At 40.8% G+C, this 13163-nt stretch overlaps 2 protein-coding genes across 2 annotated transcripts; both read left to right on the top strand.

Moving 5' to 3' along the window:
* The first annotated feature begins 407 nt into the window (after window positions 1-407).
* LOC5519856 (calumenin-B) lies at window positions 408-4355 on the top strand. The gene is made up of 6 exons (XM_032364632.2): window positions 408-964; window positions 1379-1614; window positions 2559-2762; window positions 2877-2995; window positions 3439-3525; window positions 3877-4355. The coding sequence occupies exons 1-6, from the start codon at window positions 753-755 to the stop codon at window positions 3979-3981; spliced, it is 963 nt and encodes a 320-aa protein (XP_032220523.1). The 5' UTR covers window positions 408-752; the 3' UTR covers window positions 3982-4355.
* Window positions 4356-6254: 1899 nt separating this feature from the next.
* On the top strand, window positions 6255-13053 carry LOC5519780 (NAD-dependent protein deacetylase hst2-1). The gene is made up of 7 exons (XM_001639685.3): window positions 6255-6323; window positions 6877-7273; window positions 7598-7830; window positions 8291-8391; window positions 8757-8807; window positions 8916-9032; window positions 11446-13053. The coding sequence occupies exons 1-7, from the start codon at window positions 6299-6301 to the stop codon at window positions 12238-12240; spliced, it is 1719 nt and encodes a 572-aa protein (XP_001639735.2). The 5' UTR covers window positions 6255-6298; the 3' UTR covers window positions 12241-13053.
* Window positions 13054-13163: the final 110 nt, after the last annotated feature.

Raw genomic sequence — 13163 nt, 5'->3', positions numbered from 1 at the left:
GCAAGCCCGGGATCATAACCATTTCTACCCCTAAGGAGCGTTGACCCTGGGAACGAGGTCGCCGCGCGTCCTCGCCTCGTCCTGGTAAAATAATGTACGCGCGCGTGTTATCATTGACACGGACGGACGGGATAGGGGTCTTTTGACGAGCAAGCAAGGCGATTGGTACCCTGGGGTCCGTAAGGAGGTGGCCAGAAACGGTTAGTTAAATCTACGATTAGTTAAATTAGTTAAGTCTACTAGGAAACTTTCTGTGGTGAGTGTGGTTTCGGGGTGATAGAAACAAGAAACGCACCAGCCTAGACCCAGGCGTTCTTTCCATCCGTGGTGATTGTTATTTTTTATTGTTGTTGTTTGTTTGTTTTTGCTTTCTGGTAACAGTTGTGACGTCACATAGCTCGTCGGGCCCCAGGCTGCCTATCACTGTTCATCGGAATGTTCATCTATACAAGCACAGGGAACCCGGTAACAACGCCTTGGCTTAGATTGGTAACACAACACAACAGTCCATTGAATCCTGACCCCGGCTGCAGTTGCAGACGAAACTCAATCCGGGCTGCATTCCAGTACAGTAAGACAGCCAATCACAGCTCACCACATGGCTAGACCTTCCGTGACTCAATGAAAAAACAACACATCAGCAAATGCTGCAAATATAAAGGCCGGGAGAGAACCGTCCTAGCTGGCATTCAGCGTCAACGGCAGTTAAGTAGGCTTTTCTAGAATTGGGCGAAGTTCACTCACTTAAGACTATGCAAGGCTTTCGTTTGGGTTTAGTTGCTCTCTTTCTGGGTTTAGTGTCCGCCGGTCCTGATAGAAGGGTTCATGACGGCAAAGTGTCGGATAAGGAGCACTTCTCCAAGACAGGAGTGCACAATCCTGAATACGACCATGACGCGTTTCTCGGACAAGACAAGAAAGAATTCGACTCTCTGACACCTCAGGAGTCTAAACGAAGGCTTGGGTAAGGGTTTAATATTGAAATTGTATGTCTGTTGATTAAGCATTGTTGCAGGTCTTGGCTACATGTGTCACTGCCCTAGTAAGGGGATGGAAATACATGTCAGCACACGACTAATCAGCTAAATAACCAAGCATAGTCTGCTCGTGTTCACATTTAAAGTAAATCTCGAGTTTGGGGGTTTTATTAAAGGGGAACCATTTTCAAGAAGAAGTAGCTATCCCCTTTGAATAGTCTTTTATCTAGGACTGCTTTCAGACATCACCCGCGGGTTTTCCCTGATTGTTTTGTGAAGGAAGGGAAAACCCCGTCTTTGCCATAGCATCGCCGCATTTTTAGTGAATTAAAGCTCGTAAATATTTTAGAGTTAGTTAGACTCCTTGTTAGAAACATCTGAAAATATTTTCCTTTTCGCAGATTGATTGTGGACAGGATTGATAAGGATCAAGATGGTAGAATTACATACACCGAGATGAAGGAATGGATCAACTATGCCGGCAATCGCTACGCGTTTGACGACGGAGATCGACTGTGGAAAGCGATCAAGAAAAGAGAGGAGCAGATTGCTAAAAAAGAAAACAAGTCTTTCAACCCGGATGCTCCAATTGACTGGGATTTGTACAAAGAGGACGCCTTTGGAAAGACAATAACAGGTGAGTACTGACCAAGTGGTGTCTAGAAGTTGTGATTGACTTGCGGTGTTGTGTGAACTGCTGTTGTGATGTGCAGAGTGTTGTGTGAAGTGCATGTGATGTGATGTGTTGTGATGTGTCGTGTTGTGTGATTTTCGAGATGCTGTGTGTATGCGAAGTGTTGTGTGATGTGCGAAATGTTGTGTGATGTGCAAAATATTGTGTGATGTGTTGTGTGAAGTGTTGTGTGATGTATAAAATGTTGTGTGTTGTGCGAAGTGCTGTGTGTTGTGCGAAGTGTTGTGTGAAGTGTTGTGTGATGTGTGAAGTGTTGTGTGATGTATAAAATGTTGTGTGTTGTGCGGAGTGCTGTGTGTTGTGCGAAGTGTTGTGTGTTGTACGAGGTTTTGTGTGATGTGTGAAGTGTTGTGTGATGTGCTGTGTTGTGCTGTGTGATTTTCGAGGTGCTGTGTGGTGTGCGAAGTGTTGTGTGTTGTGTGAAGTGTTGTGCAAAGTGTTGTGTGAAGTGTTGTGTGATGTATAAAATGTTGTGTGTTTTGCGAAGTGCTGTGTGTTGTGCGAGGTGTTGTGTGATGTGTGAAGTGTTGTGTGATGTGTAAAGTGTTGAGTGATGTATGAAATGTTGTGTGTTGTAATTTTGGGTTTGCCCAAGTGTACCCGAGTAAAATCCCGGTTACGTTTACCGTACTAATAGTTTCTTCAAGAAAACAATTTCCTCTAGTCTCATACTTTAGAGTTCTTCTCGCTTCTTGAGAAATCATACTAACCCCGAGTCTCAGTAGCTTGACCGACAGAGTCGACTCTCATCCCTTAACCAACGACAAAATACTGGAATGTTTTACAAACAATAAGGGCTACTATCTAGAGAAACTTTAGTTAACAATTCTTAACTAATGATGATAAACAAGAAACACTTAATCTCTTTCTGTTTTTATTCTGATAAGACGCGAACGAAAAGCGGTACCAGCGGGACCGAAAGCAATGGGAAGTCGCGGACCGTAACAAGGACACGAAGTTATCAAAGGAAGAGTTTCCCGCGCTTTTCCACCCGTCTGTATTCGACTACATGCAGGATCTGGTGTTAGACGAGTCCATGCTTGATATAGACACTAACAGAGACGGTTATATCTCGCAGGAGGAGTTCCTAGGTAAGGCTACGGAGGAGTGGGGGTGGGGTGGGTGCACTTCTCCTCTGTAACAAAAGAGCTTTCAGATACTATTTCAAGGTTCCTTTCTGAAAAATCTTGATCCTTGGCTTTCAGAGGACTTGATTCCCCAGAGAGAGAGGAAAGGAACGGAAGAGGAAAAGGAAATGATCGCAAGACGTCGACAAGAGTTCCTTGAGCACAGGGATACCAACAAGGACGGGCGTCTAGATAGGGTAAGTCCCTTGAGCACAGGGATACCAACAAGGACGGGCGTCTAGATAGGGTAAGTCCCTTGAGCACAGGGATACCAACAAGGACGGGCGTCTAGATAGGGTAAGTCCCTTGAGCACAGGGATACCAACAAGGACGGGCGTCTAGATAGGGTAAGTCCCTTGAGCACAGGGATACCAACAAGGACGGGCGTCTAGATAAGGTAAGTCCCTTGAGCACAGGGATACCAACAATGACGGGCGTCTAGCATAGGGACTGCCCTCTAGGAAAGGACAAATTCGAGACTGTGATTTACCTTGAATGTTAAAACAAAGTATTCTGGAAGCTATGGTATGCATTCTATGGGAGAAGGTGCGGAATGTGAGGACTTTTGACACAGGCTATCAGTATGAGGAATTAAGGAAACACTGATTATTTTAGCATGATTCGTTTTGTTCTTCTTCAGAGGGAACTAAAGGACTATCTGTTCCCTGCATATGATCACGTGGGAGCTGAAGCACAGCATCTTATCAACGAAGTGGACAAGAATGAGGTTCGTATTTCAAGTATCTCTCTTTATTCAGCCTATTCCCAAGTGCTCTTACCGGGTCTCCTGTGATTGGAAATGAACCGCGAAGCAGCCTGGGGCCTAGGACGAGATCAACCACAGGAGCGATGGTTTTATGTGACGTCGCAACTCCTACCAACCACAGGAAACCCAGTGAAAACCCCGCCTGTGACTAGGCTGAATGTTGTTATGAGAGCTTTCTCAACAAAGATAGTTTCTTGGGTGTATAATCTGCTCAGAATAAACAAGCAAGCAAGCAAACGAAAAAAAAGCCAACAAACAAGCGAACAAACAAAAATTCGGGCCAGTGTGGTTTTTAATATCTCGTTCTTGCAGGACGGAATGTTGACAAAGGACGAGATCATGGACAACTTTGAGAAATTCGTCGGCAGTCGCGCAGCAGAGTTCGGTCAAGCTTTAAACAGACACGAGGAGTTCTAAAGGTTGGAGTAGAGCCTTGTTCAGTCTCACTGAGTTAGCGATCTACAGCGAGGAAGAAACCAGAAGTTGACGGTCATGTTGGTTTCCTTGACTACTCAAGCGCCGTGCGTTACCAAGGACAAATGTTACTATGATATCTTGGACATGTGACCATCCCTAAGAGGACACGTCACGCATTTCTGGATGAGAGTCTCAATCTGGAACTGGGAACCAATATGGTCGCCATAGTAACACGCTTAATTTACGTGTTAACGTAATTACTAAACTCAATTTGTTGGCGTAGAAAATGTGAATATTGTGATATACTAACGATTTGTGGTGAGATATGTCGTTAAATGCTAACAAATGTTATTCCAATAAACGTTGGACGCATACTTTAGTTGTTGGTGCTGTTTTAACACTCTTATTTAGCGGGCACGTGTAGCTCAAGGTGGGAACATGCAGTAAAGATTTTGCGCGACACCGTTTCTAGGAATATAGGGAAAACGGAGATACTGGTTAGGGAATTGATGTTTTAGAAAGGTACACAGAGTTACATTTGAAATTGCTTGGAGAAAAGTGATCAGTCGTAAGGCGAAAGTGCTTATAGATTTTCTTCTAGTATATCATGTCGTAATTCTTTCGTGGATAAACTTTTTTCGAACACTACCGGAGTACCTCTCTACGGTAAATTGCACGGTACAAAGTACGTCTATCACCGATCGGGGACGCGAGGACTTCCGAACGCGCGAGCGAACACCTGCTTCTAGACACCAGTGCTGAATAAAACGCAAGACTAGTCCCAGTACCGCGCGGTTAAACCAGCCTTTTTGTTTTGAAATGGCGGCGTTTTACCGGCGAACTGTCACATTTTGGCGATTGCTAAGAAAACTAGACCTAACTTAAGGCTAAAATTTTCTTTATGACTTCCTCATTATCAACAAGTCTGTCATCTTTTGTACAGTATGGCATTAAAATGCTGTACAGTTAGTCAAATCAGCGACTGAGTCAGCCTTTCGTACCTTTTCTCGAACGATTTAACACTACGATTTTGCTTGTTTTCGCCAGAGCACGCGCATGCGCATACGTTATTAGTATCAACCACCCGAACGCGCAAGATCCCGTCTCCACTTATTTTCTCTCTGGACGTCGGATGAAGCTATTCTAGAAGTAAAGCGTGGAACCTAAAACTGACAGAATAGTATAAAACTTATCCGATCATTTCTGGCTACGGAAAGAGATACCCATTCAGCATATATCAGTAAAGTGTAAAATTACCAAGCAAGAATAATTAAACTTTTTTAAACAAAACCCCATACTTTCGAATCCTATCTACTTCTCAGCGTTAACCATCAGTCTTGTACTCAGAGGTCACAACGTGGTTTTTTTTGCGCCTAAGAGTCACGGAAAAGTACGGCTCTCCCACAGCTTTGTCCGCCCCGTTTTTCAACGACAGACCACTGTATCTTTCAGAGCATGTCAGTCATACACACGTGCACGACCTAAAGCGCCAATAGATCTCCACATTTTTCACTCAAAAGTGACCTGGTTATTAGCTCTTTATTAACGCGTGTTTGCCTCAGGCACCTTTGAATTGTACAGTTCACCAGATAGCGGTGCTGGGCCCGAGATTTCCGGCCTAGCTAGCCGTATGGAAGCTTTTGATTCAGCGTTAGTCTTAATTGAACAAATTAGATCACGGACATCCCAGATTATCTATTCTTTTCGTTAATCTCTTAACCTCACATTTGCTTCCTTTTCCAATTTTGTCTGATATGTAAACCCGTAAAAAACACACAAACATATAAACCGTAAGCGATCTAATGAATGCCCGGGGCGTTTATTAAATTTCGATGGTCCGAGGGAAAAATGAAAATATAACAAACCCAAGTGAGTGGGATTATTTTCTCAGTCATGATCACGTTGAATTATAAAGCCTGCGTAGCAAGCATTTCTTGACGTTAAGCAAGTCTCACCCAGTAGAAGCCAAACTCAGATTAATTAAATTTAATTTATATTAATATATCTAAATTTATTCCTATTTCGTTTGTTTTTAAGCTGGGAGCTGAGGGAGGGTAGGGGGCGTTAAATAGATGGGAGCGTTTATTAGAAAGGGGCGTTCATTACAAAGTTGTTAGCTTTGGGGGGCGTTCATTAGATAGGAGGCGTTCTTTTGATAGGGGGCGTTTATTAGATCATTTACGGTACACAAATAATGGATGTCATTTTATTATCGCCCAAAGAGCCCGAACGAATGCGCGCGGGGCCTGGACGCTAAAGTAATTTATGGTAATAAGCTCTAGTACCCAGCCCCCCTGCTGAGAGATGATGGCCTAGAATGGCAGCGTTGCGTCTTTTACAAGGTAAACACCAAACAAACGATCATTTCTACATTTTATTTATAACTACTAACCATATCCTGGTAATAAAACTGTGCATTAGAAATTTGCCTTCATGTTCTTGCGAATTTTACTGGAGTTCTTACTAAATTTAACCCGACTATTGCTTGGCAACAACTACATCTGTTCCAAAAGTACGAGGTTCGACAGTTGTTTGGGGAAAATTGTTTCTATTTATACAAAGAGGATAATTTCTAGCTTTATTGCGTACTTATCTCCTTATGGGTCGCTAGGTATAATGACCGAGTCTATCGTACTTGAACTGCTCACAGCTGGACTTATTTTTTTATCGTTAAAATTATTATTATTATTAAAACTTCCGTTTAGCATCTTGGCTTGTCTTTGGTGTTTGCTGCTTACTGCGAAACCATAAAATGTTACATTACGTTTTTTTTATTTATATGAGCTATCAATTCCAAAAAGGGCTTATTTTAAAATTATCATCAATTATGGACGAAGTATAAAACAAACGATACGATATAAAAATCATGCATAATATATGTCGTTTTTCAATTAGTCGTCATGGCATCGTCCAAGCGACTTCCAAGATCATTGCCATCCACCCCTACCAAGTCCCCAGTCCGTCGTTACCCAAGTGTCTCAGGTATCAATCAATCTCCTTCACCGTCCCTCAAGAAGAACTTGACACAAGGGAAGAAAATAAAAAGTCAGTCAGATGCAGGGCTTGTGTCATCATTCCGGAAAATTTCCATAACACCAAGCCCTCATCCGCCTGCACGCTCCAAAAGTACCTTGCCCAGGAAGATTAAGTCTGGTCGAATTAGGGGGTTGAGCACCACTCCAGTTTCATCAATTGAAGATGTTGTTTACTTGATTCGGGAGGAGAAATGCAAGAATATCATTGTTATGGCAGGGGCTGGTATCAGCACACCAAGTGGCATCCCTGATTTTAGGTTAGTACTGAACAGTGACATAAAATCATACCTTATTAGGAAAGGTGCTTAAAAGTATACAGTGCAATCTACAAGTATTCTGTAAATAGTGTATTATTCTTTTCTATTCCATAAAACTTGAAGTTTTGCCACTTCACTTGGCAAATGCTCTCAAATGGTTATTGCAACCATGGCGGAAATGTATGAATGGCCTGGATGTTTCCTGCTGTTAAAACCGAAATATTTTATTTGTTTTACTAAAATATTACATTACCATGTCCTCTTGAAATTAGTTTTTTTTGATTTGTTTATTTATTTAAACAAAGAGTCTTGTGTTTTTTGCAGGACCCCAGGGACTGGTCTCTATGACAACTTGCAGGAGTACAATATACCTGAACCTACTGCAATATTTGATATTGAGTATTTCTGGTATGACCCTCGTCCTTTCTTCTGTCTGGCCAAGACCCTATATCCTGGCAATTATCAGCCAAACTATGTCCACTACTTTGTAAAACTACTTCATGACAAAGGTTTTCTGCTGAGGATGTACACCCAGAATATCGATGGGCTTGAGAGATGTAAGTTTTCCCAGAGAGTGTCATCCGCATGCTGTATTGAGCATGGGGAATCTCGGGGTGGGCCTAATTTTGGAGATTTCCTATAAAGAGTAAAGAAATTTTAAGGAAATACATGAAGGAATAATGAATCAGACCCCTTTTTTAAATCCTTGCTTGCACCCCCCCTCCTTGATCTGCCACTGAGGAGACTACTAGTACATATATTGAAAGAGATCATTTGATAGACTTGACCTCTTTAATTTACATGAGTTCAAAGTCTCAAATATGCAAAAACATAAATTGGAAACATGAAAGCTAACCAGAATATTTTAATATAAAAGAAATGTATTAAGATTCATAAAAGAAGAAATAAATCAATTTAGCATTCAATTATCAAGCAATATGTTTGTCTTGGTTCTTATTGTATTCTATTTTTGGTCATTGTCATTCATTTCTTTGTCTTGATTTTGTTGTTTTTTAGTGGCTGGCCTTCCTGCAGAAAAACTAGTGGAAGCACATGGGACATTCTCAACAGCTTCTTGTATCAGTTGTCACCATAGTTATGATGGAGAACAGATAAGGGTGGGTATTATTTGCTTGTGGAAACGTCCACTGTGTATAGCTTTACCATATACTGTAGCACAGAGCTAAAAAGGTTTTTTTAGCAGGGGCATGTCCATATGAAAAAAGAACACTGCATGGCTGACTGAAATTATGTGGCTTTCACATTTATTAAGTGTCTTCTCTCCAGAGCACTTCTCCTGGGGCTATTCCTTTTGAGATAAATAATAGTATTTGTACCAATGCTTTGAGGATCAACCATAAAAGCATGGATGTCATGATTGACTTTTGGGAAACTGTCATAAATTATCTTCTTTACAATTATATTAAGGAAAACCATATTAGCAAAAAGAACAATTCAGTAATTATATTGAATTCATTTTCAGAAAACTATAGAGAATGGTGACATTCCAAGATGTGAAACTATCAAGTGCAAGGTACTTTACAGAACTAGACGTTTTTGCTGAATTGAATAACCAATCATACACACTTGCATAAATAAAGCCCAGCAATGTCTGCTGTAATAATTTGCTCTTTCATCCCAGGGTGTTATCAAGCCAGACGTGGTTTTCTTTGGGGAAGATTTACCCAAACGATTCTACTCGTTCGAAATTGATTTCCGTAAATGTGATCTCCTTTTAGTCATGGGGACGTCCTTGGAGGTAATGATAATATTGAATAATGATGATAATGAATAATTAGATAATAGATTGGGGACGTCTCAAGGTCTTGGTAAAGGTAAATTTGACACCACTGTTTGTTTTTGTGGTTTTTGCAAAACATGTATTCAATAGTTCTTAAACTTTATTTTTGCAAATAATTTTTTCCATAAATCGCATTCTAAGACGGCTAAAATGGGCCTTTGCTGTTTCCCGTGACCTGTTGACCGTGAATTCACGCCAAATCTTTGACTTTTCTAGCTTATTATCTTGAGGCAAGAACTCAAGCTTGTCTGGGGTAACCTTGTGACGGGTTTTAACCCTTTCACTTCTGGGTACTTATGAGCAACATTGTAAGAAAAACAGACTGAAAACAGAAACCTCCCCCCTATTTCAAGTCCAACACTACCAGTTAAGCTAAGCTACTGCTGACCCAAGACAGTATGCCTTGAAGTTTCCAACAATGCACTGCGGTGTCTTTTCTGTCTAGTGATGGCACTGCTACAGCCTGTTGCTTATAACAGTTTTGCTTGTAATTTGCTTAAAAATTACAGCTTTTTCACATCTGGAGAGTGCCTTAGGACATCATGAATTCTTTTTGGGCATAATTAGTGCTGTACTTATGGATGTTTGCATGCTGAGGTTGATTCAATGGAATAATTCCTTGTCTGGGCTTCACCAAGTGAGAAAGGAATTTTCTGGTGAATGGCCTCGAACTCTCCAATGTGGGCCATCTTTGCTACCCAACCTTATTCAAAAATTGTTTTCAGGCTTATTCTGGGTTCCTTGGACCTGGAAATGTTTTGTTTGGCTTCAGGGCAAAGAGACTTATAAAAAAACTGTTATGATTCTGGGGGGGGAGATTGCCCGCCTGTCTGTCAAGGTGTTTCCAAGACTCCCATGATGCAGTGCAGGCATGCAAAATAGGCTTAACACGGTAACTCGCTTCTAATGGAGGTTCTAGCATTGATTATTGTGACTGATTGCTGTAAAATGGGACCTGACGGAGTGCAATAAAGGTATCTATTGGTGACTTGATCTGTGTTTGCTTGTCTCTATTTGTAGTTCGGAATTTTGTGTCTTTTTTGGTAAGAAATGTTTCTAAGTTTAAACATTTGTTTACGAATTCGTCAGAAATTAAGGTTAATATTTTGACAAAAGAGTCAATTCTATTACATTGCTTAGATGCGCTTTTGAAGGTGGTCTATGCCTTGGATGAATCTATGAGTATCCGGGTCTGGTGATGTTTAGTTTGCATTTTTGACGTTTTGGAGTTGGGCCTATATTTTACAGGCGTCTCAGGGCGTTATGGCAATGAAAGAAGAAATTTTCGGGATCTGATAGATAATTATGCCATGTCATAAAGTCTGTAAGGAATTTTCGATTTTTGACTAAAGTTCGCTTTTATAGCACTTCTCATGTCCAAATTTCGCCATAAATGAGAACTCCAACTTTGATTCGTGATATTTTGTTGACAGTGTCAAATAACAAAAAGTCCTCACACACTTTGGTATCTGTCTGTCATTGAGATGCAAGTGCATGCGCAATAATGCGAAGGCACATTACGCTCTAGAGTAAACTCCATACTTTTGAGTTTGAGGCCTCAAAACTCAAATTAGCTATTGCAAAAATAAAACTTGAAGGAGATAATTCAATCTTTTATCTTTTGATATATAGTTTGTACATTTAGTAAAAATTGTGGCGCAACAGTATTTTTTTCCACGGCCACGTCGTTTACCTTTACCAAAACCTTAAGTCAGTTAAGAGGGTAAGACTTGTCAAAACAGAGATGAGGGGGGGGGGACAAGGGCAGATGTAGCTTGTTGCTGAGAGGGAGTCTAACCTATATAACGAAAAAATGCACTCCAGTTAGAGTACTTTAGGGAATTCTTCCCCAAGAAAATGTTGTATTTTGCCACGCCCTCCTAGGAACTCCAACTCATTTTCTGAGCACCAATAGAGAGCTAAGGGATGGAAAGGGACATGCATTAAGGGAAAAAAAATCTGTGACAATTTTTAGCACATAAAACGTTCCCTAGCCAGCACAAAAGGAGGTTTATATTCCCCTAACACTAACCCTGATCCACTACTGGGGATACAAGTGTTACCATTGTAGGAGTAGGTTTAATTACTAGCTGCTAGCTAAACATCTGCTTGTAATAGAGCTTTGAGGACATGGTTAAAAAACAGGACTATGAAAGGTTGGTCATGTAACCAGTGGAAAAAGCAAAGAAGATGCTGATGAGAGAGTATTGCCAGCACAGGGTTCATTGTACCCTGAGTGCAAGGGCTGAGAGTGCATAATATGGTCCCTGCTGGGTAGATTGTGCCCAGGGTAGCAGAGCAATGAGGATAAGTATCATTTTAGTAAGGTCCTTGTATAAAATGCCTGATAAAAGGAATTTTTCAATTGAAGGTTGAGCCATTTGCTGGGATAGTCAACGAAGTGAGTCGCTCAACCCCAAGAGTGCTCATCAACAGGGAGAGCGTAGGACCTTTTCTTCACCCGTGGAGAAGACGACCCAAGGATGTTGTCCTAAAAGGGGATATCGTCAGCAGTGTAAAGAGACTGGCAAAGCTACTGGAATGGACTGACAGTATGGACAATATTATTGAGACGGCTGATAAAGAGTGGGAGGGAAAAAAGTCGGCAAAAAAACCCTCTGATGCGTCAGATGCACTTGCTAAAGATATTGCTAAAACAACTTGTAACAGGCCAGTTACACCTAGCGACAGCAGTACCAGTTCTAAAACAACAGATAGAAACAATTCACGATCTTTACATACAATGGTAGGGTCACCTTCCAGGTCAAGGGACCAACTCTTTGGCAAACCCGAGGCCTTGTTCACTAGAAAAAACGGAAATGGGGATAGAAGATGCCATCTCAACAACAGAAACCAGAATGGTTCAACACAAGAAACTAATCCATTGTGCAATGGAAATTTTAGTCAAACGAACAATAATAGGTTTTTGTCTGCAGTGAGGGATTTGCCAAGTAGTCGAATGCCACTTTTGCCATTCCGTTACACCCACAGAAGCAATTCTGAGGCACCACAAGGGAATTATAAGTCAATCGACATGAGTAAGGATTTGGCCAGCGCTGGAATTGGACTAAGCAGAGTCTGCAGTGGTAAGGACAGGGGGAGTGTGAGGTGCTTCTTATCACAGGGTTCTGACAGTGACGATGAAAGTTCAGGGAGTGATGGTTAGGTGTGACGTTAGGAAGAGGATGCAATACAGATATGATCAAGTTGGTTGCTACTGCTGCTATGCCTCATAAAAGACACAACAGTAGTGGATTGGCAATAATAAAAGCAACAGACCAGTAGTTAGCAGGAAAGATGCCACCAAGTGCAGTAGAAGAATTTGTTTGTAAATAGGCTTTATTACAAGTACTGTACCTCAAACATGGAGAAATTCTGCACAGGAATTTTAAAAGAAAAACACGATAAAAACAACAACTACACTAAGCAATTTACAGCATTATGCACAGGTACCTTGGCTAGCCAGAGTGTCAGGCCATTTTATTGTTCCCTATGAATTATGTAATGGGTTTTCTCCCAAACTTTTGAAAAATAAAATCGCCTGATAATCAGACTAACCCTTAGCCTGTATGCAAATAAACTTGCCTGAGGAGATTATGTATGAATTGTTTTACACACGTTTAAAGAATCTTAAAAAAGAATACTCAAGAACAATGTGCAGTGTGAACCTTGTGTGACTACAGACCAAACTACTGCATAGGAAACTAACAAGGGCAGGGAAAGTAAGAGCTGGTAATAGGAAATTCACCCTGTCTGACCACCAACTAAATAGATACTGACCAGACTGACACCCTTATCACCTAGGTAAATAGATCAAGTGGAAAGGAAGTGATGAAGATACCTTTATCCACAGATATTCAAATAACATTTTTTAAATTTTGTAATAACCAAGAAGTGTCTGGAAAATAATTCATAATTTAGTCAATATTCTCAAATCAAGAACAGATAGATTAAAAAAAATTAAAAAATGTTTTTCAAACTTTGTTTACTCTATTATTGATCTAGACTGGTTGTATTTAAAAAGGGATGGAGAAGGTATTTGTTGTACCTTTTGCTTTCATTTGTTATTTTGTTCCTAGCAATAAGCTA

The sequence above is a fragment of the Nematostella vectensis genome, chromosome 6 (genome assembly GCF_932526225.1).
Source record: "Nematostella vectensis chromosome 6, jaNemVect1.1, whole genome shotgun sequence".
In the NCBI taxonomy this organism is placed as follows: domain Eukaryota; kingdom Metazoa; phylum Cnidaria; class Anthozoa; order Actiniaria; family Edwardsiidae; genus Nematostella; species Nematostella vectensis.
Note: the sequence above shows the minus strand (reverse complement) of the source record. Positions and strands in the feature narration are given on the sequence as shown.

What these genes read in the sequence shown, in the direction of transcription:
- LOC5519780 (XM_001639685.3), top strand. Translation starts at nt 6,299, where the DNA reads ATGGCAGCGTTGCGTCTTTTACAAG. An exon ending in TATCGATGGGCTTGAGAGAT is followed by an intron (nt 7,831 to 8,290) that starts GTAAGTTTTCCC and finishes GTTGTTTTTTAG; the next exon opens with TGGCTGGCCTTCCTGCAGAA. An exon ending in TCATGGGGACGTCCTTGGAG is followed by an intron (nt 9,033 to 11,445) that starts GTAATGATAATA and finishes TTTCAATTGAAG; the next exon opens with GTTGAGCCATTTGCTGGGAT.
- LOC5519856 (XM_032364632.2), top strand. Translation starts at nt 753, where the DNA reads ATGCAAGGCTTTCGTTTGGGTTTAGTTGCTCTCTTTCTGGGTTTAGTG. An exon ending in GAGTCTAAACGAAGGCTTGG is followed by an intron (nt 965 to 1,378) that starts GTAAGGGTTTAA and finishes TCCTTTTCGCAG; the next exon opens with ATTGATTGTGGACAGGATTG. An exon ending in CTTTGGAAAGACAATAACAG is followed by an intron (nt 1,615 to 2,558) that starts GTGAGTACTGAC and finishes TATTCTGATAAG; the next exon opens with ACGCGAACGAAAAGCGGTAC.